Below are 15,352 nucleotides of genomic sequence, written 5' to 3' on the forward strand. Positions count from 1 at the left end.
GGCATTGTTAGGCGCTTTCAGCCGTGGTTGGGGTGGCAGCTCGGTGTCCGTGGCAGCTCGGTGTCCGATTACGTTATATAACGCTGCTTAAAAAAAGGTGGAAGGAAGAAAATGATTAAAAAAAAAGGTCTGATTCTTTCTAATACTCAATTAGTTGACTCCTGACAAGAGTCGAGCTTGACACAAGTATTTATTTACATCAAACAAACACATTAAAACACAATTCCTCCCATAGCAAAGAGCAAAGGAAAGAAAGATTTCCTCATGCATAACATGAGTGTAATGTTTTGTACAGGTTGCGAAAAGACACTCAAACCAGGATCCCTCAGGCTATCAATCATTTCAATCCGGAGTCCTTCATGTAATGGTTGATTGCCGATCATCCTTCTGCGGTGCACAAAAAAAAAGATTCCGCAAGTGCGCCAGAATCCAAAGCCACCGTAACCCCCCAGCTCTATTAAAAACCTGATAGCACCTCGGAAAGACAAAGAAAAAGAAAGGAAGGAAGTAAGAAAAAAAAAAGACGACAATGGTATCACGCTCTAAAACGGAATGAGACAAGGAGAAGTGACAGACTGCCGAATGCAACCTTGAAGTATTCACATGTCGGGAATGGCGGAATAATTGGATTAAAGGGGGATCGAGATTAGGCGATTAAACAGAAAGACAGTCTCCTAGCTTTAATTTAGCCGTGAGACATAGAAAGAATTCAAGATGGCCAACATGCAGATCAGGCGTCTGTTCCATATGGCCTCTATGCACAAATGAAGGGAACATATTTCCAACGAAGAGCGGGCGTATGTGCAGTCGTATGTGCGATTTGTGCCATGGTTGACAATTCCAACTCGGATATTTGCGGTATTTTGCTGTGAATTCGACGTCGACAGGGAAAATCTATGTTCTTTTCGTGAGATTCCATTTCGTTCATTAAATCGTGTTGCAGATGTAAAGACTTCTCAGAGTTCCACACGCGGCGGTGACCAGATAATACGAGGCGGTTCCTCCGTGGCATAGGCTTCTTTCGACTCTGGCTCCGGCTCCGGCTCCGACTCTTCAAACCTGTGAATCTGCCGTATCCCCCTGATGGCTGATGGACGAGCACCAAGCAATTTTCGCAACGAGGAGGTAGCTAAACCGGTGGCGGTCCGGCCACTCGGTGCGCCTGCACCCGTGCTCGTCGAGACGGTGCTGGCGCTATAGTTGCTGCGGATACTACCATTTGTACTGACTGCAGGTCCTATGGCGGGAACTGGGTGCGCGAATTGAGGAGAAGAGGTAGAGACAGAAGCGTAATATCTCGACGCAGGCTTCGCTGATGGGCCGGACGAAACGGAGAGCGGCGAGATAGGTCGAGACTGGGAGGCGCGGTCGACAGCACCATCGAAAGAGACGTCTGCGCGTTCGGACTGCAAGTTGGACATGGTCGCGAGGGGTGACGAGCAGTCCGAACTCTCAACAACAGCTTCTTTCGCCTCCTTATCAGGACTCTTAGTGTGGGATTCGAAGTTCGGTTCTTCGGTCCGTTCGTCTAGATCTAGATTCAGGTCCAGTTTACCTATATCTGGTAGCAGCACGTTTAGTTTTCCTGCTATGCTTGGCCGTTCATTACTGGCGGTATCAGCCTGGTCATGACTTTTGGCTTCCTCTGACTCCAGTGGAACGCCTTTCGCGAGGCAGTAGTTTCTGTACAGATACTGGCGCAATCGAGTCACTTCGCTATCCCACCTCTTGTTGAGAGAGAGCAGGGCAGCTTCTACCTCATGGCGGATTGACTCAGGAGTCGAAGATGCGGGGGACTGCTGAGGTGAGGAGTACGAGCCCGGGAAAGCAACGTGCGGTATCGACGAAGTAGGAGCATGATGTTTGGATAATCTGTGGCCTCCGGAAGGCTGCCCGACCGCGATGGCAGCATGGAGCGAACGACGGATCGAACTTGCGGCTGAGCCTGAGGTGTGGGTACTCGAATCCCGATGGACACTCTCGATTTCCCGGCGAACTTTCTCCAGTGACTGATGTCGATCCGGATCCATCGTTGGGAGATGTAGGACGGATCGGTTGCGCTCCAGACCATTAACCAGGACCGTGAACGACTGCAGGTTGATGTCATTGTTCTCGCAATACACCTCGCGAAGAGCACTATTCTCTTCCAGAACCGAGGCTAGGGTATTGGCACCCTGCAAGCCCAACTTTTGATGCTCGATCCTCAGCACCTTCAGAGATTTGTTCTTCTTCAGTCCCGTGAGGGCCTCGTTCAAGCCAATCCCGAAACGAGCAACGTCCAGATGCGCGTACTCGCCACTAATGTCCAACTCCTCCAACGTTTCGTTCTCTTCAAACATCAATTGCAACGCTTTGCACGTTTCAGGACCAGCATCGTAAGGTAGCGACGCCTTCGAGATATCCAGGTACTTCAATGACGTATTCTTTCTCATGGCTTCGAGCAGTTCGCGGAAATGTTCCTCCTTTTTGAAGTCCACCATCCGCATCGTCAGGTGGGTTGGACCCTTGTTTTGCGCAATGGCATCGAAAAGAAGAGAGTAATCGGTATCCAGGTGGTTCTCACTCACGTAGAGATGGAGATCCCGAGGTTTTCCGCTTGCAGGTGTCATGGCGTGGAGGAAGATTGCTACATCCTTCCCCGTCAGTCCACACTGGTTTAACCGCAAGATACGGAGAGATGACGACCGGTCACTGGCTAGGTAAGCGGCAATGGAGTCGACAGTTTCTTGGTTGACCGCAGTCTGGCTCAAGGAGAGCTCCTCCAGCCGCCAGTTGAGCAGGGTCTCGGGGGCAATCAGCGGCTCCGGTCCGGAAGTTCTGGCGATCCGCGAGAGGTCGATCCTCCGGATTTGACCAAAGTAACCAATCTGCTGCTGGAACAGCTCCGGGCTGATACGACCCTGCACGCCAGCTATGTTCACCGCTTCTAGCGTGCTCTCCTGAGCAGTAAAGGTCGACAAGACCAGATCTAGGTCGTGGACGGAGAGGCCACAGTTGCCGACTTCAAGCGCCCGGAGGTGACTCGCTCTCTGTGAGGCAGCATCGACCAGGTAGTCCAGATCCGATTCACCCAGTTTGATGCCATTGAGCACTATCCAATCCACGTTTGTCAGCTGTCGTCGACATAGGGGAAAAATCGCCTCGGGAATGCCGCAACCGGGGTCACGAACTCCCTCATCGGAGACCGGCGTTCGCGTCAGGCTGTACGAGAAGTCGAGCCTCCGGAGACGTTTACTCTTCAATGCCAACGCGCGAATTTCCTGGGAGAGGACCGACAGCCGGTCTTGTCCGGCGATATGCACCTGGGCTCCCCCCCGCGTCCGATAAGCGTCCAGATCCAAGCCGTAAAGATCCTGCACGTCTTGCAAAACATCCAGGTTGATTCCGCTGAAAGAGATGGAGACAAAGAATTCGTTGTAACGGAGTGCTCGCAAAACGGCTAGCAACTCCAAGGCAGTGTATCCCTTGCGCTCCTTGGCCGATGGAGGTAGAAGCTTGAAGCAGGGAGCATCTGGGCAGTCGACATCAATTGAATAGCGAATGTTGGAGGTGTCGATGTCATAACTAGCCGAGTAGGCAATTAGGGTTCGATCAAAGCAGCCAAAGTCCTCGTTGAGATCCGGTGCCGGAATGATATCCTCATCGGCAATCTCCGGGGGCACCACCAGATCGTATGGCTGTTTGAGCCACAGAGGACGCAGGAATTCCGTTCGCTGCCGGATCCAGAGCACAATGTCCACCGAGTGCACAGATGCCAAATTCAGGGTGACCGTGGGACGAAGAGGAACTCTGAACACTCACGTCAGTTGAATATTACCCGGGACACCCCAAGCATGGAGAGGAGACACTTACCGGAAGTTCAACTGGAAGCTGTCGTCCGCAGGATGCATCCACAAAGAGGTCAGGGTCATGAACCCAAAGGACATTCCCGTCTCCACATCGTTCAGGGAGACCACGGAAGAACGGCTCGACGGCTTCTGTAAGGGAATCAAATGGATCTTGTGAGCCCCGATGGCCAGATAACACACGGTGGGTGACAGCTTAGCAAGATCCTCGGACGACCCTTTACCGGATTGTTTGCTCGACGACGAGCGTTGAACCACCCGGAAGAGGTGGAAGTATTCCGGCTCGTAATCCCGGTCCTGTTCCAGCACCCTCGCCGCATAGTCAATCGTCTTCTGGTCGAACGGCAACGGATCCACCGAGCGGATCGATTCCGCCGCTGAGCGGATGCCCATGAGCCAGAGATTCTGTTCTTCGGGGTCTGCCAACTGAATGCCCAGGAAGGCCGCCTTGTTGGTCCGTTCATCGATATAGGAAAGCTCAATGGTGGGTTGAGGTCGACCATCCTCTACCTTGTAGACAGACACGATGCTGTTCAATGGGATACCAGCAATATCACTGTGGTAGGCAGGAAGCGTCGGCTCCTGCAGCGACGCGACAGAGACGATGGATTGACGACTGACCGGCGTGGCACGTCCAGAGGAAGATGCGATGGTGGGAAACAACTCCGACGCCTTGGACTGGCTCTTGAACCGAACCAGGTGAGTGTCCGTCAAGACTAGATAGTGACTCTTCTTCCGCCAGCTTCCAGTTGACTGGACCTCTCCATGATGCAGAACAATATGGCCCAGCGTGTACCTGGAGGAGGAGGAGGGTGGGGCGATCACATCCTCTTCATCCACCGACGAGCGCTTCGAATGGTGTCCCATGGCGGCCTTGTCTTCATCCTCCATTGACTGCATCGAGCGCAGGGATCCAAACACGGAGGAACGCCTCGAACGCTGAAACGACTTGCGGTGGAACTTGCAGTTGTCTGAAGAGCCAGTCGGAGTCGAACAGCTACGGTCCACGGGCTCCGAATCAGCCGTGCTGGGACGCGAAATGGCCAACAACGAACCGTTCGCTCGAACAGGGCTAGGATTACGGCCGAAGAAGGCGGAGTTCCGTCGTTTCTTCTTCATGATGTGCGGTCCGTCGGAGGAGGAGCGATCCTGGACAGGGGGAGAAGTGGAAGAAAACATGCTCAGGCTCTTTCTCCGCTCCTTCTTGTCAACCAGTTTTTCAGCCATGGTGACTGGAAGCTCGGCGAGAGAGCCGCGCGGGGCAAGAGGCGTGAAAGGAGAGGGTGCTATCATCGACGACGACCGGGGCGTCGTTTCTGCTACATATGTCCGGACCAGGATTAACGGTCAACTCAAGCCAACCTAGGCTGAGAGAGAGGATACAGAACAAGGATCAATTGGGATTGAGCTGCGACCATACGGAGAGAGAGAGAAACGGAGAGACAGAAGGAGGAAGAGGTCATAATGAAAGCCTAAACAGATGAGAGATGGCGGGGGTTCAAACAGATGAGGAGCACCTACAGATCTGTTCAAGGCGACATGGGAGGCATGGATGCTTGCAATCGATCAGGATGAAGATTCTCTGTTCCAGTGGATTCCACAAGTGTCAGACTGATGCCGCAGACGGATATAGCAGTGAATCTGCAGGAAGGATTGAAGGAGTTGACCGGCCAAGCAGTCGTAGCATGAAGACCAGGAACCAGGAGATAGGAACGCTGTACCAACCGTCTGCAGTAACCAGTCTGGATCACCAGGGCAGGACCACAGGAACAGAGGAAAATAGGGTTCTGAATGCGGATGGAAACAGAGAAAAGATGGTGGCACAAGGGATCGAGCGTGCCTGCACGTTACGAAATAATGGAACCAGCCGTGAGGGGAGTGGATACGGGGATGGTATGATGTCAGTCTGCAAACGGAAAGCGGTTAATAGGGTTTGGTTAGCTAGAGGGAGCACCCAAGGGGGCACCGGCATTAAAGTAACTTAGCAACGGAAAAAGGAGCGTGACAAAACCAGTTTGTATCAGAAGAAGATAAGAGATGGGAGGGGGGAGATTAATGAGATTAGAATAAGCGAGCGACACAAGCGCAGAAGGAAAAGAGAGCGAAAGAGAGCGCAAGCAAGATAGAGTAAGATAGGTAAGGATGGCGAAAGGTCAAAGGTCACAGTTGTTGGCTCGGGAAGGCAAGACGAGGGAAGGTGGTGGAAGGAAGAAAGGAAGGGACGGCGCCGGATGCAGGTACGCCAATCCGAGTCGGGCTAAGGCGATCAGGCCGGGAAGGAGCCTGGAAGCGAGGCTGGCCATCCACCGCCCCCGCCGAAGCTGCACCTAAGCCTGTGTCTCGGCGGCCACGGCAGCTACAGGCTTCACCAGCACCCAGAGCAGTCCTTCATGCTGCATCTCTGCACGTCACTTGACTACTCCATACATAACTTGCTGCAGGAATTGGCTCATCACTCACATCAGCCGAGCTCAGTCAGCAATGCAGTTCCCTTATGGCTCTCGGCCAATGGCACCTCATCGAGCATGATGTGTTCGTATCTCGATTGAGCTGAACTTGGATATTAGAAACTATCTGAGCTGCTTCTGGAGTTGTGCAAATCGGTGTGCTGAGATGACGAAGCAGAAACTAATGTACCTGGTGGGCCTGGGCCCGGTCCGTCCGATGCCCTGCCAAGCTCCTGGCTCCGTTGTCGAATCATGGCACAGAATGGATCATCAGCACGCCAGCTACTGTACGGAATACACTACCACAAATAGAAGCAATCAAGTAGTTCTGGAATCTTTTCCATGGCATCGAATGGATAATAGTTTTGTATATAGGTAACTAGTAATTTCTCTGTAGTGACTTCTGGCAAGGAGAACAAGTGGTTTATTGAATGAAGACAGACTCGACCGACGATCAGGTGCTGATCAGAAAGAAGAACACTGCCTAATTGTCCCATGGTTGGTTATGGTAGACTCAAAACTTTATCTCAAATTTTCATCTGCAAGCTAGCGTCGTCATGCAGGATGCATTTCAGGTGTGCTTTCTCTCTCTCTCTTATTTTATTTTTTAAACTTCTTTTCGCCTTTTTCTTTCTCCTCGTTCTGGAGTATTTCCCATCCCCGATACAAGCGTAAGCTAAAGAGATAGGCGCAATGGAAGTAATATACTTTAGTACTCCGTACTCTGTACCTACTTACTGTATGGAGTACTCCATACGAAGTACGTACGTACTCCCCAAGTCAACGTAATCCTCTCCACCCCAATAGCCTATAGGTATCTGCGATGCGGAGTCGACAATAACCGCCCAAGCCGCGCTACTAGACCTACCTCGACTAGTCTTAGCCGCTACTTACTTAAGAGATCTGCTGTTAGCCAGATGTGTTTCTTGGTGGTTTCTTCTGACAGGCACACAGGTCGTGCCATTCTTGAAGCGAAACAGCTGGCGTAGAGACGAAGATCCTCTCTAATTTTTTTTACTAGACAGAGCTATTATCGATAGTTCTCGCTTTCCAACCTTATTTTCTCGCTTCTTCATTTTATCGTGCTTAGGTTTGCGAAAACAATGGTAACCTAGTGGGCCGGCTTGGTACCAGAATTTTGGCCCAGTGCATGTGGACTCCCGGCCACGAAGCGATGCATGGATCGAACCAGACTATATGACAAAATACCTAGTACGTACAGAGTACACGGTACAGCATAGATACGTAGGTTCCTACTACATACCTGTCTACCTTAGGTATGTACAGTTACATACATGGACGCCTGGTGCCAAGCCCAGACATACGGAGTATGGAGTATAGGCCTCCAATTCTCACCGTACCAAGTACTCGGTACTTGGCTCTGGTCCCCGCCTAGGATGAGTTGTCTCCTGCACGGAAGCCATCATCAGTCTGATCGCTGTCGTCACTGACTCCAACTACTCCGAAATTTCCCTCTGGCTCATTGATCGCTCCGCCCGCTTCAATCTCCGCATGGCGTCCAAATACTCCGTCACCCTCTTTTCCGCCCACACACAGCCACCCAACGTCATAACCGCGATCTGGAGAAAGGTCTTGAACTGTGGGGTTAAGCCTCGATAGACCCGGGAAGCCGGGGCCAGGCTTTCCGACAGCGAGGCCAGTGGCCGGTAGACAAAGTTGTTCCGGAGGGAGGTTGGGGAAAAGGTAGAGGGCCTCCGAGGAGGCTGTTGCGGCTCGGCTGCAGCCGGCGGAGCGGCGGTGTCAAAGGTGAAAGGATGTGGCATGATCAGGATCATATGGGCGAGAATAGACAGGGCGCCAAACTATCGTTTCGATGATACCAGTCAGTTTGCAATCTCCTCCAGATGGACCTGGGTCCGGCGGCGATGGAGAAGCGTGTGCGCGGGAGCACGCTTGAAAGACGTACACGCAGTGCGCCGGTAGCAAAACCCTTGACCGCCTCCGTGGTGACCTGTTCGGGCGGTTCAATCTCCGCCCGCTGATTTGAAGGAGGAGGCATGCTGTATGAAGGATTGGGCCCGAGGGCTTCTGCTTAATGATTGATTGTTGCAATATAAGCTTGAGGCGTTTTGCGTTTGTAGCGCAGATCGGGATTACTGGGTTCGGGGATTCAGCGTTCCAGAACGACCCTATAACTACTGCTGCAGACGTAGCTCGACTGCCACCACCAATAACAGGAGATCGGTGTTCAATGTCAACGTGGTGCCGTAGACCGCAAGTAGATAGGCAGAATTCGGGATGCCGGTGCTGGCGGTCCAGATCGCTACCGCGAAGCCGCAGATTAGGTACCGAATGAGATCAATCACGTCGAGGATGCAAGATGAAGGTTAACAACAGGGACTGGTCCAGCCAGGGGATCGGACGCAATTCCAGCTGTTCTTGCACAGAACAAAATGAAGGAGAAGATTATCTCTATATCGGGATTTGCTTTCTTCTCCGACGTAATTGGAAGCGCCTTATGTAATAACGTCAGGGAAAGAGCTTCCGACCACTTTTGAGATCCACCCAATGGGAGAGATCCCCGATCGACCAGCCGAAAGAGAGCAAAAAAGATATCCGGGGAGAAGTCAAAGTCAATACTTGAGTCAGCCTGGTACTGGTCTGGCCAATATCTTGCATTGGAACTGGTCAATCGAGGAACTAAATTCGCTCCTTCTCAATTGATCAATTCGACAAGTATTTCTCTTTCTTCATCCCCTCTTTAACATCATGGCCAGCTCTCTACCCCGCCGCACCGTCTCCATCTCCCGCATCACCAACGAGACCAAGATCCAGGTCTCGCTGTCCCTCGACGGAGGGGTCCTGCCCCCGTACGAGGAAAGCGAACACTTCCCTGCCCCGGAGTCCGCTGAAGAAGCGGAGGCCGCGAAGCGCGGGATTGTGCCGGACAAGAACGCGCCTCACGCCACGCAGTTCACCGCCAGCCAGCAGATCACGATCAACACGGGGATCGGGTTCCTGGACCACATGTTGCATGCTCTGGCCAAGCATGCGGGCTGGAGTTTGGCGATTCGTGCCAAGGGAGATCTGTACAGTAGGCTTACCCTGACGGGAGACGAACAAAAACCTCGAATTAACAGATTACCTTCTAGTTGACGACCACCACACCACCGAAGATACTTTCCTCGCACTGGGAACGGCCTTTACAAAAGCTCTTGGGGCGCGTACATCGCTCGCACGTTTCGGACGGGGCGATGCGCCATTAGATGAGGCCCTCTCGTGGGCGGTCATCGACCTGTCAAACCGGCCGTATGCAGTGATCAACCTCGGCTTCCAGCGGGAGAAGATCGGGGCCCTGAGCACGGAAATGATAACCCACGGTCTGGAGAGCTTTGCGCAGGCGGCAGGTGTCACGCTGCATGTGGGCTGCACGTATGGCTCCAATGACCACCACCGGGCCGAGAGCGCGTTCAAGGCCTTGGCTGTCGCCATTCGAACGGCGTGCACGAGGAGAGTTGCTGGTGAGGTTGGGGCAGGAGATGTAGTCAGTACGAAGGGGGTGTTGTAGGTGGCCTCGCCTTTCTGTCATGACCGTCGCCGAGATGGACGAGGAGATCTTTGTCTGATGATACCATCCAGTATGCATGTTCCATAGACAATTACTTTTACTAATTGCTTTCTTCTCCATCATTCCACAGAGTACATACCTTGGAATGATAATCTTGAACCGTGACTACTTTTGGGCAGTTAGGTACCTATACACCGACTAGCAAGCGTGGATCAAAAGTGCCCGCCAGTCAACTAGGTGTGCTGCGTTGACGTGGGTGTGTATATGTACTTCTGTACGTGCTAGGTATGCACTCACTACCGTGCATGTGACCTATCCACCGAGTAGCCACCTGGGTACCTAATGTAGATACACCATGACATAATAACTAGCGATGGAGTCAAATATCGGTGAAATCATGTCCAATAATACTCTTCAATAGAGAGGTTTAATCCAAATTCGAGCCACTCACCAGGCAGGTGTAAGAAACTGTTCAACCGTCCTCGCGGCGATCCTCGAGTCCCAGATCCCCTCCTTCCTATTGCAGATTTGACAGCAGATGTCATGCCTGAGCGCAAATAACGCCGAGGACACCAGGCACAGACGACAAACAAGGGCATTACAATCCCTAGCTCCGCCACATACGTGGTCGAAACATGTTTCCCGTCAGGAGAATTGCTCTGAAAAGTCCCTGCAACACGCGGATTTCTGTTCTGGATCTTTCTTGATACAGCAGCTCTCGTGAAGACGCAACTGGTGTCGCTTAGGGAGGATGCCCAACAACTGAGGTGACTGGAATGCAGACATTATTGAATCCGACGTTTGATGAATTGACCGCTTCCTAGAGCTGCCCTCCAGAGGTGCTTTCTGTGCAGGAATCACAGTACTGACCAGACTCAGAAAATCACCGGCTAAAGATGTGATCGCCGCAAATTCTGGACATAACTCGTCGAAGGGTTTCCATTAACTCAGATTTACGTGAAGGATGATGACGACCAGCTGCGATACAACTGTGATAACGTCGCGTCTCCGCCTAGTTTGGCATCTTGCTCGTCGTCGAGTGCCCTGTCCAAAGCCAAGCACCACTGCGCGAAATTCTGGACAAATCCAGCGCGTCGAACTTGCAATAACCCGTCAGAGCGCGAGAAACGCAACAAATACAGATTCCTTGCCAACATTGCGTTACTAAGACGGGCAAACTTGTGCGGCTGCCGCTTGCACAAGCCCAGCTGTGGCAGAGGCAAAGTATAGTTGAACTCCAATGCCTGTGTTTCCATGCGAACGAAGAGCTGCCTCAGCAACCGTCGTGGAATGTACACGCCATCAACACCGCGGTCTGTTGCCAGCCCTGTCAATAGTTTGACTTCTCCACACAAATGGGTCATGGAAGCCTGAAAGTGCACTCGAACGAGAAAAAGATCGCGAGACCACATCGCCTGCCTTGATCGTGTCCGAGTAGTCGAACTTGAGGATATGGCGGATGGCATGGTTGTACTGTTTCAAAGCGAACTCGAGCATCATCACCCGGTCGAGACAAGTGGTGTAGTCCTCGTACAGGGCACTAACAGCGACCAAGGCATGCGAATGGCGCTCTCGTTGGTCGCCCCCAGCACGAGATTCTTGACCAGAGTTCAGTACAGAACAAGCAAGGGAGCTCCTCGACCACGCGTGCTCGGAAAAGGCCAGAGACCGCGTCTCCCGCCAGTCTTGAGTCGACGTCAGAATGGGATCGGGGTCGTAGTATACAAACGCAAGAGCTTTCTGCATAGCCACAGGACCGACAACTTTTGACACAGTGTCGACATCGTGGTCGAGTTTTATGGCTCTTGACGCGGCGAGATCTGAAGAATGATTATTAGAGCCGCTCCTTTTTCCAACTGATTTCTTGCACGTTACACAACCGGAACGGGTTCTGGAACTGCCGTGCTGGAGGCGAGAGTCAGCCTGTACGATCATGTTTCACAAGCCGGATTGTGGAAGGACTCAACTCCAGCCGATGATCGGGATCCATACCGTTGGATTCTACTGAAGGATTTATTCAGTCTAAACACCGATGGTCCGGTAGGCTGAAATTTCAAATCACAGTCGGGGTAGGAGTATGGAGCACTCCGTACGGAGCATTATACTGCACATACGTAAAGAACAGCATGCCGGAGAACACATGGCATCTTGCCGCTCTTGCCAATAATAATAGCCACTGGAAAGGCTCGCTTCTGATTTACTTAGGTTTTAGCCCCAACCAGCCACCGGAGGTAGAGCCAGAGCCTAGTATTGGTACGGAGTACTGTAGGAATCAGATCCGCGACCGATTTGGCGCCAATGAGCACGGAAACTGTTCGTATACGCTAGCTGCTTGGATGAGAAGAGTACTCCGGCCGTATCTAGCCATAGGATCGTAGGTGCATGTATGTACCTACCTATTAGGTAAGTAGATATCTAGATATACATACATCAAGACGACTCATCAGCAGAGCTAAACTAAACACATGTCAACAGCCAAAAAAAAAAAAGAAAGAAAGAAAGATTAGATTAGATAGCATGATGACAGCGTAAATGTCTATGTCTATGAATCTTAGATCCTATTTATAAAGCCAGAGTTGAACCCTCCTCGATCTGTGTAGAATCATCACTTCATTCAAGAGTTAATTAAGTACAGTACCTGAAGTATGCAAATGCGCATAGTATAATACCTACATATCCTCAGTTTGCCTGCCTACTCTGTCTGATATGGAAATTATAATAAAATACCTGCCATTTATTTTCATTTTATTATACCGACCAACGAACTTCATCATCGTCATCATCATCTCCTACTGATCTCCAACTCATCTCATCTCAGCAAACAGAATCTCAATATCTCGCACAATTCAATCAATTCAATCAAATCAAATCAGATAAATCATAATCACGTCCACCATCTCAATACCTACAGACATATGTATATTATAGACACAGACGGTGCGCACCCCCCCCCCCCCAATTGCAGCCCACAGCGGTACGCTGTACAAACAAACTGACAAACACAAGCCCTATTTATTTCGGAGGTATTATTTTGTGTTGGAAGACATGCCATTGATATATACGTACAGTACAAAATGAATAAATAGAATGCTAGACGGTTGGTTGGTTGGTTAGTTAGGTTAGTTAGAACCAATTATGATTCCAACGTTGGGGATACATACATATATATACATACATATGCTTCAGAAAGGTATCCTTGAGGGCTGTACTGTACTACTTACTGTGCTGGACTGTAGGATACTATAACTGTAGTAGTAGAGAATAAATGACAATTTAATGAAAACTTTCAGGCATTCTGTCATTTCATTTCATTTCATTATTGCATAAATCACTATCTATTCTATATATGTACTCTCTCTCTCTCTTTTTTTTTCTACAGTACAATGAGTTCCGTCATTCATGGATAGATAGGTAGGTCCTGTACCAAGACTGGCCTCTGCCGAATTTAGTCGAGGGAGTAGAGTCGGTCAAAGTGTAAATAAAGGAAAGGGAATTCAAATCATTGATATCAATCAATCAAGTTTCCCATCAACTTGGTTAGAGGGGTCCAGCCCCTCCCTCCTTCTCATGTCAACTAAGACATTCACTCCCAGAAACAAAAAAAAAAATAAACGGTCTGCAATCTCTTAAGAGCTCTGCACCCCCAGTGCCTCCACAGCCCTAACCCAATACTCCCTCCTCTCCTCCGTCACCGTCGTCCCAACACAATCCGTAATATACTCCTCCCACCCGGCCTCAGAGCCAGACTGCAGTGCAGCCCTTACGTCCGCGTTGCACTGCGAGGTGAGGAACCACGCCGCGGAGCCGAAATCGTACGTCTCGTCGGAGAGCAGCAGGTCGAGGACGGCGGAGACGTTGCCAGCTACGGAGGAATACTGCGCCGACAGCGCGGGGATGGAAGCGGCGTATTGCTGGTTGTATGTGGGGGATTGCATGTTTCGCGCTGCACAAATACCCAACAAGGAACTCTCGTTAGCACACATATAAATCCCACAGGGTAGATAAAACTGAGAGAGTAAAAAAAAAAGAAAGAAAGGGTATGCACGTACTCCCCTTCCCCGACACCCCCGGCGCCGGAAAATGATTCCGATTATACTTAAACTCGCCGCTCTCAAACGCCATCAAGCTGATCAGCGCGGCCTGTTCGGCTGGCGAAGTCACGTCATATGTCTGAAAGGACTTGGTGATAAAAGGGACGGCTTGGGCGGCGGTGCTGCATTCCCCTGGAGCAGGGGGATTGTCGCAGTTTGCGGAGGTGGGTGCGATGGTTAGGAGTTGCGAGGTCGTTAATGATCCAGTGTTGTCACGGGGAGATTGTAGAATTGGGACTGGGACTGGGCCTGCGGTAACAGTCGCTAGGAGCGATAGGGAGAGGATGAGAGTAGAGATTCTGGACTGCATGATGAGTCTGTCTGTAGTTTGAGTACCGAAGTTGAAGATGATAAAGTGATAGTTGAAGAGAATTCCAAGGATTACTCCGTAAATATTGTAAAGATTCTGGCTGGAAGCCGCCTCTTTCTTATACAGTACATACATAGACATAGAATTGATCAGTCACAGAGGAAGAAAACAGCTTCACATAATTAGTGGAGGCAGGGAGGATTTGGTGTACCCCGTACTCTATCCAACCAACACAGTTGAAAGGGATGGTTCAGGGAATTGTGATCCCATGCATTCCTCGAAGGGGGAGAAGCATTGCTGCAGATTGATTGACCCATCAATGCATTGTTTGGCGTACTCCGCACATCTCCAGAGACTAGTCCAGACCATGTCATTGCAGAAGAAAGAGTACTGTAGGAGAAACCTGTGTTAATAACGAGTTAATTCGCTATCCCTCTGCCTGTACAGAGTACTCCGTTGTATGCTGTCCAACGCACACGTGATGCATGTCGATTGCTGGCCAGTCGATTGATTGGCGAGTAGTTTCAGGTTCAGTCCCTTACTTCTGGTAACCTGAAACGCGCGACAATCCTCCTCTTATGCCCTGCCTCCTATTGGCACGGAAATTTCGTGCTGAAACACTTGAAACTCGTCTTGCTTCCTCGTTTTGGCACCAAGCCATGGGTTAGGTACCTATTACACCAGAGGAAACTACGGATGCAAAACAGTGATGCAGTTTCAACGATGAAAATCCCAGATGGACAAGAGGCAGACATCAGACATCACATATTCTTGCTCGATTATATCGATCGGTTATTGTAAGAAATCCTTGTTTCAATAGTACTCGCATTTCCTGCGTATATTATTAATTAAGTCTATGGACACTAAACTATCGACAACGTAAGGGCAAAATATATTATCTCATCATCATTAACAAGAAGCGAACAGAGCCAGGCGATGCAGATACCATCGCCTCTCTTTGTACAGCAGAATAGTCAACCGGCCCAACACGTCTAAGTCATCCAGATTTCACCTGCGCCAAAAGACGAGAAACAATTCCACAACCCAAATAGCCACACAAATGCTCGATGATGACGTGGAACTAATAGTGGCGGCCGTGTCTAAACTCCAGATCTATCATGCGAATAGAT

The 15,352-nt window shown here is 50.6% G+C and overlaps 5 protein-coding genes across 5 annotated transcripts; 1 reads left to right on the plus strand and 4 right to left on the minus strand.

Moving 5' to 3' along the window:
* Positions 1–956: 956 nt before the first annotated feature.
* VTN77DRAFT_7145 (uncharacterized protein) lies at positions 957–5,138 on the minus strand (the record flags this gene model as incomplete). The annotated part of the gene is made up of 2 exons (XM_069423502.1): positions 957–3,789; positions 3,853–5,138. The coding sequence occupies 2 exons, from the start codon at positions 5,136–5,138 to the stop codon at positions 957–959; spliced, it is 4,119 nt and encodes a 1,372-aa protein (XP_069275502.1).
* A 2,611-nt stretch (positions 5,139–7,749) lies between these two features.
* On the minus strand, positions 7,750–8,312 carry VTN77DRAFT_7146 (uncharacterized protein; the record flags this gene model as incomplete). Its single annotated transcript, XM_069423503.1, has 2 exons — positions 7,750–8,115; positions 8,220–8,312. 2 exons carry the CDS (start codon positions 8,310–8,312, stop codon positions 7,750–7,752), a joined length of 459 nt encoding a protein of 152 aa, XP_069275503.1.
* A 710-nt stretch (positions 8,313–9,022) lies between these two features.
* Positions 9,023–9,821, plus strand: VTN77DRAFT_7147 (uncharacterized protein; the record flags this gene model as incomplete). The annotated part of the gene is made up of 2 exons (XM_069423504.1): positions 9,023–9,347; positions 9,406–9,821. The coding sequence occupies 2 exons, from the start codon at positions 9,023–9,025 to the stop codon at positions 9,819–9,821; spliced, it is 741 nt and encodes a 246-aa protein (XP_069275504.1).
* Positions 9,822–11,123: 1,302 nt separating this feature from the next.
* On the minus strand, positions 11,124–11,756 carry VTN77DRAFT_7148 (uncharacterized protein; the record flags this gene model as incomplete). The annotated part of the gene is made up of 1 exon (XM_069423505.1): positions 11,124–11,756. The coding sequence occupies one exon, from the start codon at positions 11,754–11,756 to the stop codon at positions 11,124–11,126; it is 633 nt and encodes a 210-aa protein (XP_069275505.1).
* A 1,691-nt stretch (positions 11,757–13,447) lies between these two features.
* VTN77DRAFT_7149 (uncharacterized protein) lies at positions 13,448–14,222 on the minus strand (the record flags this gene model as incomplete). Its single annotated transcript, XM_069423506.1, has 2 exons — positions 13,448–13,764; positions 13,871–14,222. 2 exons carry the CDS (start codon positions 14,220–14,222, stop codon positions 13,448–13,450), a joined length of 669 nt encoding a protein of 222 aa, XP_069275506.1.
* Between the last annotated feature and the right edge of the window lie 1,130 nt (positions 14,223–15,352).

The sequence above is a fragment of the Rasamsonia byssochlamydoides genome (assembly GCF_041956645.1).
Source record: "Rasamsonia byssochlamydoides strain NRRL 3658 unplaced genomic scaffold VTN77scaffold_58, whole genome shotgun sequence".
NCBI classification, from domain to species: Eukaryota; Fungi; Ascomycota; class Eurotiomycetes; order Eurotiales; family Trichocomaceae; genus Rasamsonia; species Rasamsonia byssochlamydoides.